Raw genomic sequence first — 12624 nt, 5'->3', positions numbered from 1 at the left:
GCAGGACCTGCGGCCCTCCGTTCGCCCCAGCCCTGGTCCTGCACCCACCCAGCTGGTCCCGCGCACGCCCCAGTGCAGGCGCCACGCCTGAGCCCAGTCCGGGCACAGTGGAGGGAGGCACTTGCCCCAGCAGCTGCCCAGGCACTGAGCTGTGCCCTCCTGACCGCTCCTCAGAGAGACCACACAGCTGGGTGACATCTGGCTACCATTTATTGTAAAAGGCCGCAGTGCCCGGGGTGCCCTGAGGAGGCTGAGGCAGGCCCAGGGGCGGGAGGAGGTATCTGAAAGTGCCATTTACACCGAGCTCCAGGTGTGTGTCCCAGGAGACCGAATCCCCAGGGATCCCCTCTCTATCCTCACTGCTCCCACCCTGCTCAATAGAAGCTCCTTACAGTCCCCTGGGCCTGGCTCATGCTCAGGTCCCTCCCTGAGTGTCCCTGGCACTCTCTGGGGCTGGCAGGGCTGCCGTCAGCACCCCGCAGTGCTGGTGTTGCCTGGGTGTCTGTCCCCACGGGGCAGCCCGAGGTGTCGTGGCAGGTGGTGCCAGGGTGCTCCCCGCGCTTGCCCATGGTGAGGATGCCCGCGGCGTGGTTGCCGGAGCCGTGGAGCAGGCGGTACAGTCGGCTCTGGAAGGCCAGGGGAACACTCTTTCTCTTGCCCAGCGTGAGGATACCAGCAGCGTGGTTGCCCATGCCGTGCAGGAGGTCATAGACACGGCAGGAGCAGGTCTTCTGCCGGCAGCAGTCGGGCAGGCTCTGCCGGGCAGCGGCCAGGGAGCAGAGCAGGAGCAGGAGCAGGAGGCAGGCAGCTCGCTGGAGCTGCCGGAGTAATGGGCAGCATTAGTGTAGGACAGCGACAGGGCAGAGAGAGGGAGAGTGCACAGCCCCAGGGCTGTCCCCCTGTTCTGCCATGCCCAGTGGTGTCTTAATTCCCCCCGTCCTGATTGTTGCCATGGGGGCCCAGCCCCACATCCGAGGTGAACTGGGAGTGTCACCCTTTGGTGCCCTAGGACATGGCCAGCAGCCAGATGTGGGTGCCCTCACCACACCCCTGCCCTGCTCCAACACACAGCAGCCATGGCAAACACCCTCCCCTCACTGCCCAGTGCCACAAGAGCAGTGACAGTGCCCACGCTCAACACCACAGGCACCATGCACCCAGCTCCCTCCCAAGGAGCCTCCTGATCAGTTGCTGGCCACAGCTGTATAACCCTGGGGATCTGCCACACACTCAGCTTCCCAAGCAACTGTCCAGGCCCTCCAGCACCCCCAAGCCCACCATAGTGTGACCTCCCCCCAGTCTCTGCACTCATCCCCCCTCCAGCACCCCAGCCCCACCTTGATGTTGGGCACCTCCATCCTTCCTGGGGTCTTCAGACAGTCAAGTGGCTCTGGGGCAAGTCCCACTGGGCAGCCGAGAGCACAGTGCCCTGTGCTGTTGCTGCCACTTTATAGGGCCCAGCACAATAGTGATGCCAAAAATACCACCGGGCCAGCAGGAGTAGATGGTCTCTGGGAGACACGAACTCGGACTTGCTGGGGCCGGTAGCCCGGAGACCATCCAGGCCTTTTCCCTCATTTGCAGCTCCTCATTGTGTGGGTGCTCACTAGTCCGGACACCAGGCACTAATGAGGCTGTAATTGCCCATGGGCTGTGTGGCTGGGCTGGCACAAAGGGGCTGAAGGTCAGTGCTGGCCAGCTCCTGCTGCACAGCATGCAGAGCCACTCCTTGGAGCCCCATTAGGCTAATTATCCCCCTGAACAAAGGGGTGCTGGCATCAGCATGGCTTCCTGACAGGGGAGAGTCATCACTTTGCACTCCCCATGGTGCCAGGAAGGGATGGTGTCATCAGGGCCCCATACCCAGTGCCATCCTTCATCTCCTTCGCTGATCCCATCCCGCCCTGGCCCCGTGCCAGGCACAGAGGGAGCCACAGAGCACCAGGGAAGGTCTTGCACTCTTTATAATGCTCCACAGCCCCAGTCCAACTCCAGAGCAACCCCACCTCTGTTTGTGCTGGGACCCCCTTGCCCTGGGTGATGAATTCCAACAGCTCCCTGGTACCACAAGTCAAATCTGCTGTCCACTGACAGCCTGGGGCCACAGCTGCTGCCCTGCAGAGCCACTCTGCACAGTGGTGCCACAGAGCTGACAGGGCTAGCCAGGACCCTTCCTGCTAGCCAGGCTTTTCCCAGGACTGATAAATGCCAAACCTGCAGCCCTGGGGAGTGGTGGCATGAGCCCAGACCTGGGGCTGCTTTTCCAAGCAGCATCTGGCACAGCAGGCTGAGGGTAAAAACACACGGGCACTGGAGTACCAGCATCTCCACTGGCCCTGCAGCAGAATGCTGGCTTTGGAAGCATGTGGGAGGGATGGAGGAGTCCCCTGGGAGCTCGTGGGGGACAAGCAGGAGCAGGATCGCCCCTCTTCAACCTCTCCACCGATCGCTGATGCAGCTCCTCAACACTGCAGAGTGCAGGCACTCCACTCCAGACATTTCCCTCCAGACAGGCTGAGCCTGCAGGCAGCCCCCTGTCCATGGGTAGGCTGGGGCTCCTGCTCCTGGCCCCTGTGGCTGGGGGTGCTCAGTCTGGGCCCCCAAGCCCCAGGCCGGGGTTAGCAGGACGCCGTGTCGCCACCACCGTCTGTCTCAGGGATGGGGTCCAGTGGGACGCGCGGCCGGGAGAGCTCCGGTGAGGCCGAGCCGTTCCTGCCGATGCCACAGGACTGTCCTGCATTGTGGATCTGCCACAGGTTGTCCAATGCCTCCGCCTTGGCGTGCTTCAGGAGGTCAGCCTGGCCCTGCAGGGAGAGGGCATCAGGGGAGGTGTTAGAGTGGAGGCACCAGGGTGAGGTGCCAGGGCAGGACAGGTGTGTGCGTGCAGCTCTCACCCCTCACCTTGAGCACAGTGATGTTCCAGGCGAAGCTCTCCAGCGCCTTCTGCAGCTTGCGGCCCCGCAGCCCCTCCTTGGTCTCAATGCGGTGCAGCTCCTTGTGGAAATCCATCCCTGCACAGACGGGAGTGGCAGTGAATGCAGGGATGCCGGCATGGGGATGCCCACTACCCACCTCCAGCAGGGACCAAGCCAGAGGGAAGCCCTTTGCCTGCCATGGGGGTGCAGGCAGAACGGGTTCTCCACTGCCTCAGCAGCCCCAAGACCCCTCCACACCAGGAACAACGAGCCAGCAGAGCCCCCAGCATCCCATGGCGGTGGCCACAGCCTGTGGCGGTTCAGGGCACCAGAGGTCATGTGATTCAGAAGGGTAGCAAAGACCCTGTTCAGAGGCACAGCTCTGCACACCATGGCCCCCAGGTCCCCCCACCGCAGTGCAGGCCCCAGCGCTGAGCACCACGTGATGCAATCATGAGCAGGTCTATATTTACCCCTCCTGACGCAGCACCAGCTCCGGGCCCACTCGAGGGCTCCTACGCAGCCTGCTGGCCCACACGCTGTCAATCAGCACCCCCAGCCTGCACACCCCCACAGCCCACACCTCTCATGACCCCCAGCGCCCACCAGCTGGGCACCAGCCATGCCAGTGCCACAGGGGCACAGCCAAGGCAGAAGCATGGACAGACAGCACCAGGGCATGGGGGTGGGGGCTGCAGACCCCAAACCACTACTCTCCACTCCCCAGAGGGGCCACACACCCTACGCACACGCCCTGCAACACACCAGCACAGCAGCTGGAGCAGTACAGGAGGGCACAGAGTTCACCTGTGTCCTGTAGCCCATGCCCCACTGCTCACTCCCCCAGTGCTGGAAGCAGTGCCAGAGCCAAAAGCCAAGAGCTCAGGGAGGTTTCCGTCTGCCGTGTAGGCAGAGAACAAACAGGGCTGCTGGCAGCTAAGCTGGCATGAGGGGATGGCAGAACAAGGTCCCCGCCTTCCCCCTCAGTCCCTCCAGCTCCTGAGGCTCTTCCAGCCCGATGGGGAGCCCACACAAGCTCTTGGCTGGCAGCCCCTCATGGGGGCCCACAGAGAGGCCATGCAGCCATCAGGGCCTGGAGTGGACCTGGGGGTCCCAACCAGCTGCTGCAGTGGGGGTGGCCAGGGAGGGACTGAGGCAGGTGACAGCAGCACCTGCCTGTGTGGGTTCTGCCATGTGTCTGGGAAGTCATAACACTCAGTTGCCTCTTCTGCCGTCAGCCCCAGCCTGTTATTTCTGGCACTAATTACGTTCTGGCATTTGGCAGCTAATGACTCTTCCCTGCTTCCTCATCAGCCTCTCCCGCTCTGCTCATTCCCTCCCACACAGCTCTGCAGCCCACCCATCCCCACCCCATTCCAGCACAGGAGGCCCCACACCCCAGGATGTGCCCAGAGCCACACTGGGGCCGGGACTGCCCTCTGGGACCCACCTGCCTGCTGTGCCTGGATGAGCTTCCCATACACCACGTCGGCAGATTCGATCAGAGTCCGGCTGGTCTGGATCATCTGGGGAGAGGGGCAGCATGAGGAGCTGGGCAGCCCTGGCCCTGCACTCGCTGGCCGAGGGGATGGGAAAACAGGGCTTGGGCTTGGGCTTGTCAGGGGCTGCCTGTCACCCCAGCATGGTGCCTGGTATCTGGCCCTCCTCACCTCACCATACATGGCCAGGTGTGGTGTGACCAACACCTGGTCAGTGGCCAGGCTCTCTACAACACAAAGGAAGGAAGCAGCTCTGGCTCTGGCTATTAATGGGATTTCTCCCACCTGGCAGGACCAGCGCAAGGGGCAGGCAGTGCAGGCAGAGGAGGGGGGGCTGAGGGGTCCCAGGGTCATACTAAGCTGGAAAAGCCTGTGCCTTGGCAAGGCTTCCCCCTGGGCAGCCCCCAGGCAGCCCCTAAGCAACCCCTCCTCTGCTCACCTCCCCTGACATAGGATGGATGCAGCAAGTTCAGGTTCCCCTGTCCTGGGCAGGGCACTGGCCCTGGTGCCACTGAGCCCTGGCAGGATGGCACTTACCGTCTCGTAGGCAGTGAGGACCTTGCGCAGCAGGTCAGGGATGGGGCCCTGGGCCTCCATGGGGGGGTACTGCTCGGCCAGGTTAAGGGTGACGCTGAGCGTGCTGTCACTGTGCAGCAGCCACGTGGACACTGTCAGGATGCACTGCTTCATGTTGGCAGCAGGCGTCAGTCCACACAGCTCCTTGAAGGAGACCAGTGCGTTCTGTGGGCAGAGATTGGCGTCAGTGGCTCTCTACCCGGGAACAACCCCCTTTCCCCTGCCTCTCTTCTCCAGATAAGGCTCCTTGCTCACGTCTCCAAGGAAGAGGCGGACACCCAGACCCCATCCTCTCCCACAAAAACCAGGTTCCCCAGTGCCTCTGCAGGGTTTGTACCTGCACATTCTCCCGCAGGTCAGTGGCCTCCCGCAGTGGCTGCGTGGCCGTCCGGAAGACCTCGTCGATGGCTTTGATGCCTGTGGCCTTGGTGGAGGTGTATTCCCGCACTCGGCGGCCCCGGCGCCCCGCCAGCCCCCGGCGGTGCCCCTTACCCCCACCACGGCGGTCAGTGATGGCCACATGCACGAAGAGGGTGGCGTGGGGCAGGGGCTCCCCGGCCAGTGACTGGAGGGGGACATGGCGGTAGCCAGGCTGCAGGCACTCGAAGGGAATGGTGTACTGGGCAATGAACTCATCCCCAATGTAGTCATCGTCCAACACGACAAAGCGCAGGACGGCCAGCTCTGGCAGGTTGATTTGGAACTCCAGGCTCTCATCAAAGATGGGGTTGTCCCCACTCTGCAGGGCTGTCTTGGTGCGGTGCTCGGCACAGTCAGCTGGGATGCCATGGATTTCGGCACAGACGTAGGGCTCCACCACCTCCCCCTTGGCCCCTGAGCCCTTGGGCTTGGGCAGGTTCTGCCCGCTGATAACCTTGAGGTGCAGAAGCTGAGCGGGCACCCCGGGCAAGGAGTCCTTGGCATTGGCACTGAAATAGGAGACCTCCTCCCGCATGATGGCTGGGCGGAGGACGTAGCCACAGGCCCCATTCTGACGGAACCAGCCCGCATTCAGGTCCATCATGAGCCCCGGTGTCTGGTAGTTCATGGCCACCATCTGGCAGCCACACTTCCAGAAGTCCTGGGGATTCATGTTGCTGGCATCGATGCGCATGGGGCTGGGATAGATGCGGGAGAGGAACCGCTTGTTGTAGCTGACCAGCTCAGCTGGGCACTCGTTGGCAAAGCGTCCCGCTTCCACCTCGCTGAAGGAGCACATCTCCCAGTAGCGTTGCCCACGCCGTGAGCTCTCAAAGTCCTGAAAGGGAACAGCCTGGCAGAGGCTCACCAGCTCCGAGAGCTCCCGGCTGAGGCGCACCCGCCGCGGGCCACCTCCCTCCGGTGCCTCCCGGTCCTCCTGGCCCAGCCGCCGCGCCAGCTCCCAGCCTTCCTCCTCGTCTGACACCTCCCCCTCGCTGTCCTCACAGCCAGGTGGCAGCTTCTTACCCTTGATGAGGATGCGGCCCTTGAGCTGCTCTGGGGAGGGCAGGTAGGATGCCACGGGGTTGGGGGGCTCTAGGTACAGCTTCTCCCCCAGTGTCTTGCGCAGGCACTGGGCAGCGAGGCGCTGCTGGGGGGCCGAGCAGCGCACCACCAGGCAGAGGATGAGGGGGTAGGCAGAGGCAGTGAAGGCATGTTTATCTATCAGCCCCACCACGGCACGGAAGGGCACGCAGGAGGCAGCTGAGGGGCTGGTATAGACCACAGGCTCGCCCTCAGGGCCATCCCACAGCACCAGTTCGATGCTGCGGCAGCCCAGGCCCAGGGCACTGATGTAGCCACTGATGTCCGAGTGGCCCCAGAAGTTGTCCTCCAGCAGGCAGGCGCTGTGGGCAGAGCTGATGTAGTAGTGGGAGAGGGGCTGCGCCATGTCCTGGCAGACCTTGCGGTGCTGCGGGTCAAAGATGGAGCAGTCAGCAGAGAGCAGGTAGCGTGTGAAGCCGTCGATGGCCAGATAGCCCTTCTCCCGGCCCTCCTTGGAGGGCTCATATTTGCCAACGATCTCCAAGCACTTCTCCTCTGTGACCCCCTCCATGCCCTGCTCCACCTCCAGGAACATCAGCAGGTCCTTCACACCCAGGTATTCCTTGTTGCTGGAGAACTGGACCAGCAGGAAGAAGATCTCGGGACGGGTGCAGAGCTCACAGTACACCTCCACGAAGAGGTCACAGGCCACCTCCCCTCCAGGACGCTCACTGGCCTTCTGCAGCTCCTTGAACTTCAGCTCGATGGTGGAAGTCTTCATGCCAGGGTTGAGTGCTTTGATCAGCTGCACAGCCCGGGACACAGGGATGTGACCAGACTTATCCAGGTCGGCAAGGTCGAAGACAGAGGAGATCCAAGAGGTCCGGAGGCTGGGGTGGCCAGTCCCAGGTGCCTCAGGGCTGTGCTTCCCGTAGGACACCAGGTACCGCAGCCCCATCACCCAGGCGCTCACCACATCGGCCGAACTGGCCACCAGGTCCAGGGACTCGTAGTTGTCTCCATAGATGATAGAGAAGGCGCACTCATCCGGGAACTGGTCGGAGAGGCCATTGCTGCGCAGGACAGGTGTCTTCTTGCCCACACGCACCTCTTTGACTGACTTGATCTCGATCTTGGCCTTCTCCGAGTCCTTCTTGGAGGGCTCCCAGCGCACAGAGCGCATGTCAGTGTCCAGCACGAAGAAGCGGCTGTACATGCGGGAGTTGGAGCGCACCTTCTTCAGCTCGCAGCCCTCCAGCATGAGGGAGATGCAGGCGGCCGTGCTGTTGATCTTGCGGTCGTTGGGCATGGAGCTGAAGGACACTGTCTTCTTCTTCTGTGGCGGCCGCTGCCGGGAGCCATCCTGCCAGGGTGGGAAAGGGGCAGAGCTGTCAGGGACAAGCAGGCATCATGCACCCCACCAGTTCCTGGTGCCCTCCTGCCTCATGGTCCCCCTGCACTAGCCCAAAGCAAAGTGCAGCACCCCAGGTTGCCCGAGGGTGTCCCAATGCCACATGAAGCCCAGTTCAACCTGGTTCATCCCTCTCCTGGAGGCTGGGAGCTGGCTCCAGCCCTGGCCTCCCCCACAGTTCCCTGCCTGGTTTATTTTAACTCTGCTTTCCTTCCTTCCTTCCTGCTCCCAGCCCTGAGACAGATCCTTCCCCACTGCTTGCTCACCCTCGGAGGCATGGCCACACACTGGCAGTTCAGTGCAGTTCCCAGCTCCCTGGACTGGGTAACACCGGAGGGAAACCAATGCCTGGCATGTGATGCATGAGCAGAGCTGCTGGGGTGGGGAGCCCCAGCCAGACCCCCCAGTCTTCTGTCAGGAGAGGAGCAGGACAGCCCCTGTCATTGCCATGTGCTGGGGACAAGCACGGTCCTGCAGAGCCAGGGGTCACAGGAGCATGGGCTGTCTGCTGCCAGCACCCCGTGCCTACACTCTGCCCTGCCCCACAGCAAGGAAGGGGGACCCTGTTGCCAAGGAGATGGCAGGGGCAGGAGATGAGGGGGAACAGCAGGGCCAGGAGTGTATTATGGGATGGATTTCATTAAGTAGCGCAGTAGGAGGAGATTTAATCCACTTCTTCAAGATTATGGTGAGTCACCTCTAATCTGATGGTGTCTCTGTCAGAGGCAAGTCCTGCCCAGTTGCCCAGGTTGGGGGTGAGGAGGTGTTTCTCTCCAGTGTCCTGTGACCTTCCACATCTCCTGCATGGGTTTGTGGCTGGAGAATGTCCCTGTGCCTGACACCGGGGTGTTGGGATCTGCCCCTTGGCGTCAGACCTCCTGGCCAAGGGCAGTTGGGACAGGTTGCACAGATGGACAGATGGCTCCCCCAGGGATACCTGGACACAGTGGCCCAGGGACAGGGGAACCAGCCTCAGCCCTCATCCCCTTGTTAGAGCCAGCCAGATCCTGCTGTCCCGGAGCTTGGATGTGAGCTATTTGCATTCTCGCAGTGCCAGACTGCTCCACGGAGCTGGCCGAGCTCCAGGACCCCTCCTCCGTGCCAACCAGCCCGGGTCGGCAGGGGCTCAGCGGCAGGTCACAGCACTGGCAAGCCCTGCGGGGAAAGAGTCCCTGCCGGATGGCTCCTCCAATCTGCAATCTGAGCGCTCCACTGACGGGCAGTCCCGGCCCTCGTCCCGCCTCGGGGCGATGGGCACCGAGGGCAGCACCCTCTGCCCCGGGCAGGTCCTCCGCATCTCTACCGACCCGCTCCGGGTACGCACCCACCCCGGGCGGTTCCGCACCGGGCCCCACAGCCGAAAACAGGAAATCAATCCGGAAAGGAAACACGGGCGGGGGACCTGCGTGCACCCAGCACCAGGGACCTGCCTCCAGGCAGCCAGTCACACCCAGCCGGCACCAGCCCACTGGTACCCACGCCAGGCCAAAAGCCCGAACGCCTCCCCTGCAGCTCCTCACCCTTCGGGATTTGGGAAGGGAAGAGGGTGCCCTCTGCAGCACTTCGGGGTGCAGATATGTGGCACAGACCCACGAGCGCCCTGCAGCACACGGGCTCTGCTCTCCCTCTGTGTGGGCCGGCAGCAAGTGCAGGGCAGCGGGTGCAAGGGGTGTCCTGCCTGCAGCTCCTCACTCCGGCCCGGGGACTGGCAGGGAAGAGACACTGCTCCCTGGTAGCCCCTTCATAGGCTGTTCCAAATGGTCTTCTGCCCTGGGGACACCCCACGAAGAGCTGGGCAAGGTGCAGGCAGGAGCAGCAAAGGCGGGTGAGGAGTGCGCAGCAGCACAGCTGGGAGGACATGACATGGGAGGACAGGGCCCCTCCAGCCTGGGGGCAGGACTGCAGCCAGAGCAGTGATCCTGATCACTGTGCCACCGAGCTGGCAGAGAGCAGCCAGGAATCTGCAGAGGGAAGCACCAACCATGGTGCTGATGCCACCCACGATGCCAATGGTGAGCACGGGCTGGGCACGGAGGGCACGTCCCAGCTGCTTGTGCACTGCCCAGCTCTGCAGCGTGTGCTAAGTACCTCTTTAGCCAATTACCTCCTGCATTAGTGCCATGGCAAGTGCTGCTGCCCTAATCTCAGCCTTCATGTGGCAGCCGCTGCTACCGGCCATGCAACCTGCTCCCAGGCTCAGGATGGAGAAGGGCCCATCAGTCATCCCTCCTTTCCCCTTATTCCCTAGCCTGGCCATGTCATGACTCATGTGCAGCTGGTTTCCCCAGGTCCCGGGTCTCCCCACTACCCTATCCTGGGCCAGGCAGTACTGGCAGGGATGCAGGCAGGGGTACAGACATGCTGCAGCCCCAGAGCAGAGGCAGTAGGAGACCAGGCACAGTCAGGGTTTTTCTACCATCATTTGTTCCCTGCCAAGAAGAAAGCAACTGACACATCCACTCCCCGCAGCACCAGCTGCTGCTCCCCAGCGAGGGGCCATGGAACCAGATCCCAGTGGAGGCACCACACAGCTCCTGGAACTGGCACAGGATGGGGAAGGGTCACAACAGACAGGACAGCCAGATGCTGGGGAAGGGCCACCTCCTGCAGTAGGGAAGAGTAGATTCAGTACCCCAAGTCTCTCTCCAGCATCCTCATAGCACAACAGACCTCCAGACCCCTCTGCTTCTAGCCTGGGAAAAGAGAAGGGGACAGGTCCTGCAGACAGGGCACAGGGACACTGCAGAGACCAGCTCTAGATCCCGCTGCCCCGGGGCCCCCCAGCTCCACATGGCTGGTGAGTTGTACTTTCAGATTCACTCCTCCAGCCTTTTCTGGAAATCCCAAAAAATAACAGAGCTGTCAGCTCTTCCCACATATGCTTCCACTGCCACTCAGGCCCCGGATGGACTCGGAGCTGCACGATGGATCAGCATAAGCTGGGGACACTGTCCGGGTCTGACCTCCGCCCCGGCCAGCGCCCTCCCCCGCCTGCGCTGGCCCAGGGCCACCCGACCTTCACGTGAGGCCAAATCCCGCGCTGACGCAGGTGGTGATGGGGGGGATGTGCCTGGCCCGGGGGCAAGCGGGGGGTTCGGCACACCCAGCCCGCAGCGCCCGCGACCGGGAGGGATGTTGGCCTGCCCGGAAGGAGCAGGACATCCCGACGGAATCCCCAGGGAATCCGGGCACTGACGGCGCAGCGGCATCAGCCTTGGGCTGCACGGGAGCACCGGGAGGTGTCACCGCGTGGGTGCAGCCCGGCCACCCCCGCAACAGTTTGCGGTGGGAGCCCCGGCAGGCGCGGGGAGGGGTTCAGGGTCCCGACGCCGCTGCCCAGGGAACCGGGTCCCGGAGCAGAAGAGTGGGGCTGGGGCACCACGGGAACAGCCCCCACATGGGGTATTAATAGCACTGGAGCAATCCCAGCTTAAAATAGGCTGCTGGGAGCGGGGAGGCGAGTCCCGGGCGGACGTGACCCATTGTGTCAGCAAGCACCGCCAGCATCAGCACAATTGGGGGTTCATTTAGGAAAGCGCATGTGTGATCCACTGCCCACATATGTGGGAGACCCCCCAGGCCCTCCCTGACCCCCGGCCCCACTACGTCCCGGCTCTGAGAGGTGTCAGGAGAAGGCGAGGAGCTGGCCAGGCCGGTCAAAGGCTCAGCACTTGGCAGAAGGCAGCACGGGAGAGCATAAGCGGTTCGAGGGGCAGGAGTGGGAGCCTTCTCTCTGGCACCCAATGGTGCCCTGAGCAGGACCGGGTGATGTTGCCATGTGGCCATGCAGGGGACCCGCGGCACCGCACGGTAGGACCCATGGACACTCCACAGAGGCGGCCGGGACAGACTGTGCCCTTGGGAACCCCGGGGCCGGGCAGGGCACGGAGATATCGAGTCAGTCCCGGCGTCACCGGCGCCGCGGGCAGGTGGTAACCCCCGGGCATCGACCGGGGATGCGGCTCCTCCGCAGCTCCGCGGAGCCGCCCCATGGGCCCAGGGGCAGCGGGGGGCGGCGGGCAGGGCCAGCGCGGGGGGCTGTGCGTCTCGGCGGTGGGACACGGCTCAGATCCCGAGCGCTGCGCAGGTGCCGGTCCCGGAGTGCGGGGTGGGCCGGGCCGGTGCTTCGCTCTCACCTTCATGATGCTGGCCCGAGGCGCGGTGGGCGCGGGGCTTCGCTCCGCCGAGTCCTCGCGGCTGCTGCTGCCCGAGCCCGAGCCGGGGCTGCCGCAGCCGCCGCCGCCGCCGCCGCCGCCACGGGGCCCGTTGGGCAGCGGGGCAGCGGGGCGGGGCGAGCCCGGCGGCTGAGCGCCCCGGGGCCCCTCTGCCATCCCCCGCGGCCTCAGGGCAGCGGCCGCCGCGGGGCCCCGGGACGCCCGGAGCCTGCGCCCGCCGCCGCCGCCGCTGCGGGCTCAGTGGCGGAGCGGGCGGGAGGTGGCGCGGCTGGGAGGAGGGGACGGGCCGGGCCGGGGGCGGGGACGCGACGGGGATGGGGACGGGGACGGCGCGGCCCCCCCGCCCCGGGCTGCAGCGGCGGGGCTCGGGGACGGGCCCCGGCACCTCCCACCGCCGGGGCATCCTCGGCATCCGCCCAGCGCCGCAGCGCCCGGGCCCGGCAGCCGTCCCATCTCGGAGGGACCCCGGTCGAGCCCGCACCCTGCAAACTGGCACCCAAACCCAGCCTAGTACCCTGCAGGGAGGCACCCGCACCCTGCAACCTTGGTGCCAGCAGCCCAAACGAGCCTGCACCCAAAACAAG

The 12624-nt window shown here is 64.1% G+C and overlaps 2 protein-coding genes across 2 annotated transcripts; both read right to left on the bottom strand.

The window, feature by feature from the left end:
• Positions 1-217: 217 nt before the first annotated feature.
• On the bottom strand, positions 218-1860 carry HCRT (hypocretin neuropeptide precursor). Its single transcript, XM_071577217.1, has 2 exons — positions 1338-1860; positions 218-818 (listed from the first exon to the last, which is right to left on the bottom strand). Exons 1-2 carry the CDS (start codon positions 1356-1358, stop codon positions 375-377), a joined length of 465 nt encoding a protein of 154 aa, XP_071433318.1. The 5' UTR covers positions 1359-1860; the 3' UTR covers positions 218-374.
• Positions 1861-1946: 86 nt separating this feature from the next.
• On the bottom strand, positions 1947-12257 carry LOC139682690 (inactive phospholipase C-like protein 2). The gene is made up of 6 exons (XM_071577183.1): positions 12002-12257; positions 5328-7817; positions 4952-5155; positions 4366-4441; positions 2902-3011; positions 1947-2804 (listed from the first exon to the last, which is right to left on the bottom strand). The coding sequence occupies exons 1-6, from the start codon at positions 12194-12196 to the stop codon at positions 2619-2621; spliced, it is 3261 nt and encodes a 1086-aa protein (XP_071433284.1). The 5' UTR covers positions 12197-12257; the 3' UTR covers positions 1947-2618.
• Between the last annotated feature and the right edge of the window lie 367 nt (positions 12258-12624).

Source organism: Pithys albifrons, chromosome 25 (genome assembly GCF_047495875.1).
Source record: "Pithys albifrons albifrons isolate INPA30051 chromosome 25, PitAlb_v1, whole genome shotgun sequence".
In the NCBI taxonomy this organism is placed as follows: domain Eukaryota; kingdom Metazoa; phylum Chordata; class Aves; order Passeriformes; family Thamnophilidae; genus Pithys; species Pithys albifrons.
Note: the sequence above shows the minus strand (reverse complement) of the source record. Positions and strands in the feature narration are given on the sequence as shown.

Bases quoted from the DNA above. Each gene is read 5' to 3' on its own strand.
- LOC139682690 (XM_071577183.1), bottom strand. From the start codon at position 12,196: ATGGCAGAGGGGCCCCGGGGCGCTCAGCCGCCGGGCTCGCCCCGCCCC. The intron at 3,012-4,365 runs GTGGGTCCCAGA...CCGTCTGTGCAG, and splicing joins CATCCAGGCACAGCAGGCAG to GGATGGATTTCCACAAGGAG. The intron at 2,805-2,901 runs GTGAGGGGTGAG...CTCTCCCTGCAG, and splicing joins GGAACATCACTGTGCTCAAG to GGCCAGGCTGACCTCCTGAA.
- HCRT (XM_071577217.1), bottom strand. From the start codon at position 1,358: ATGGAGGTGCCCAACATCAAG. The intron at 819-1,337 runs GTGGGGCTGGGG...TTACTCCGGCAG, and splicing joins TGGAGGTGCCCAACATCAAG to CTCCAGCGAGCTGCCTGCCT.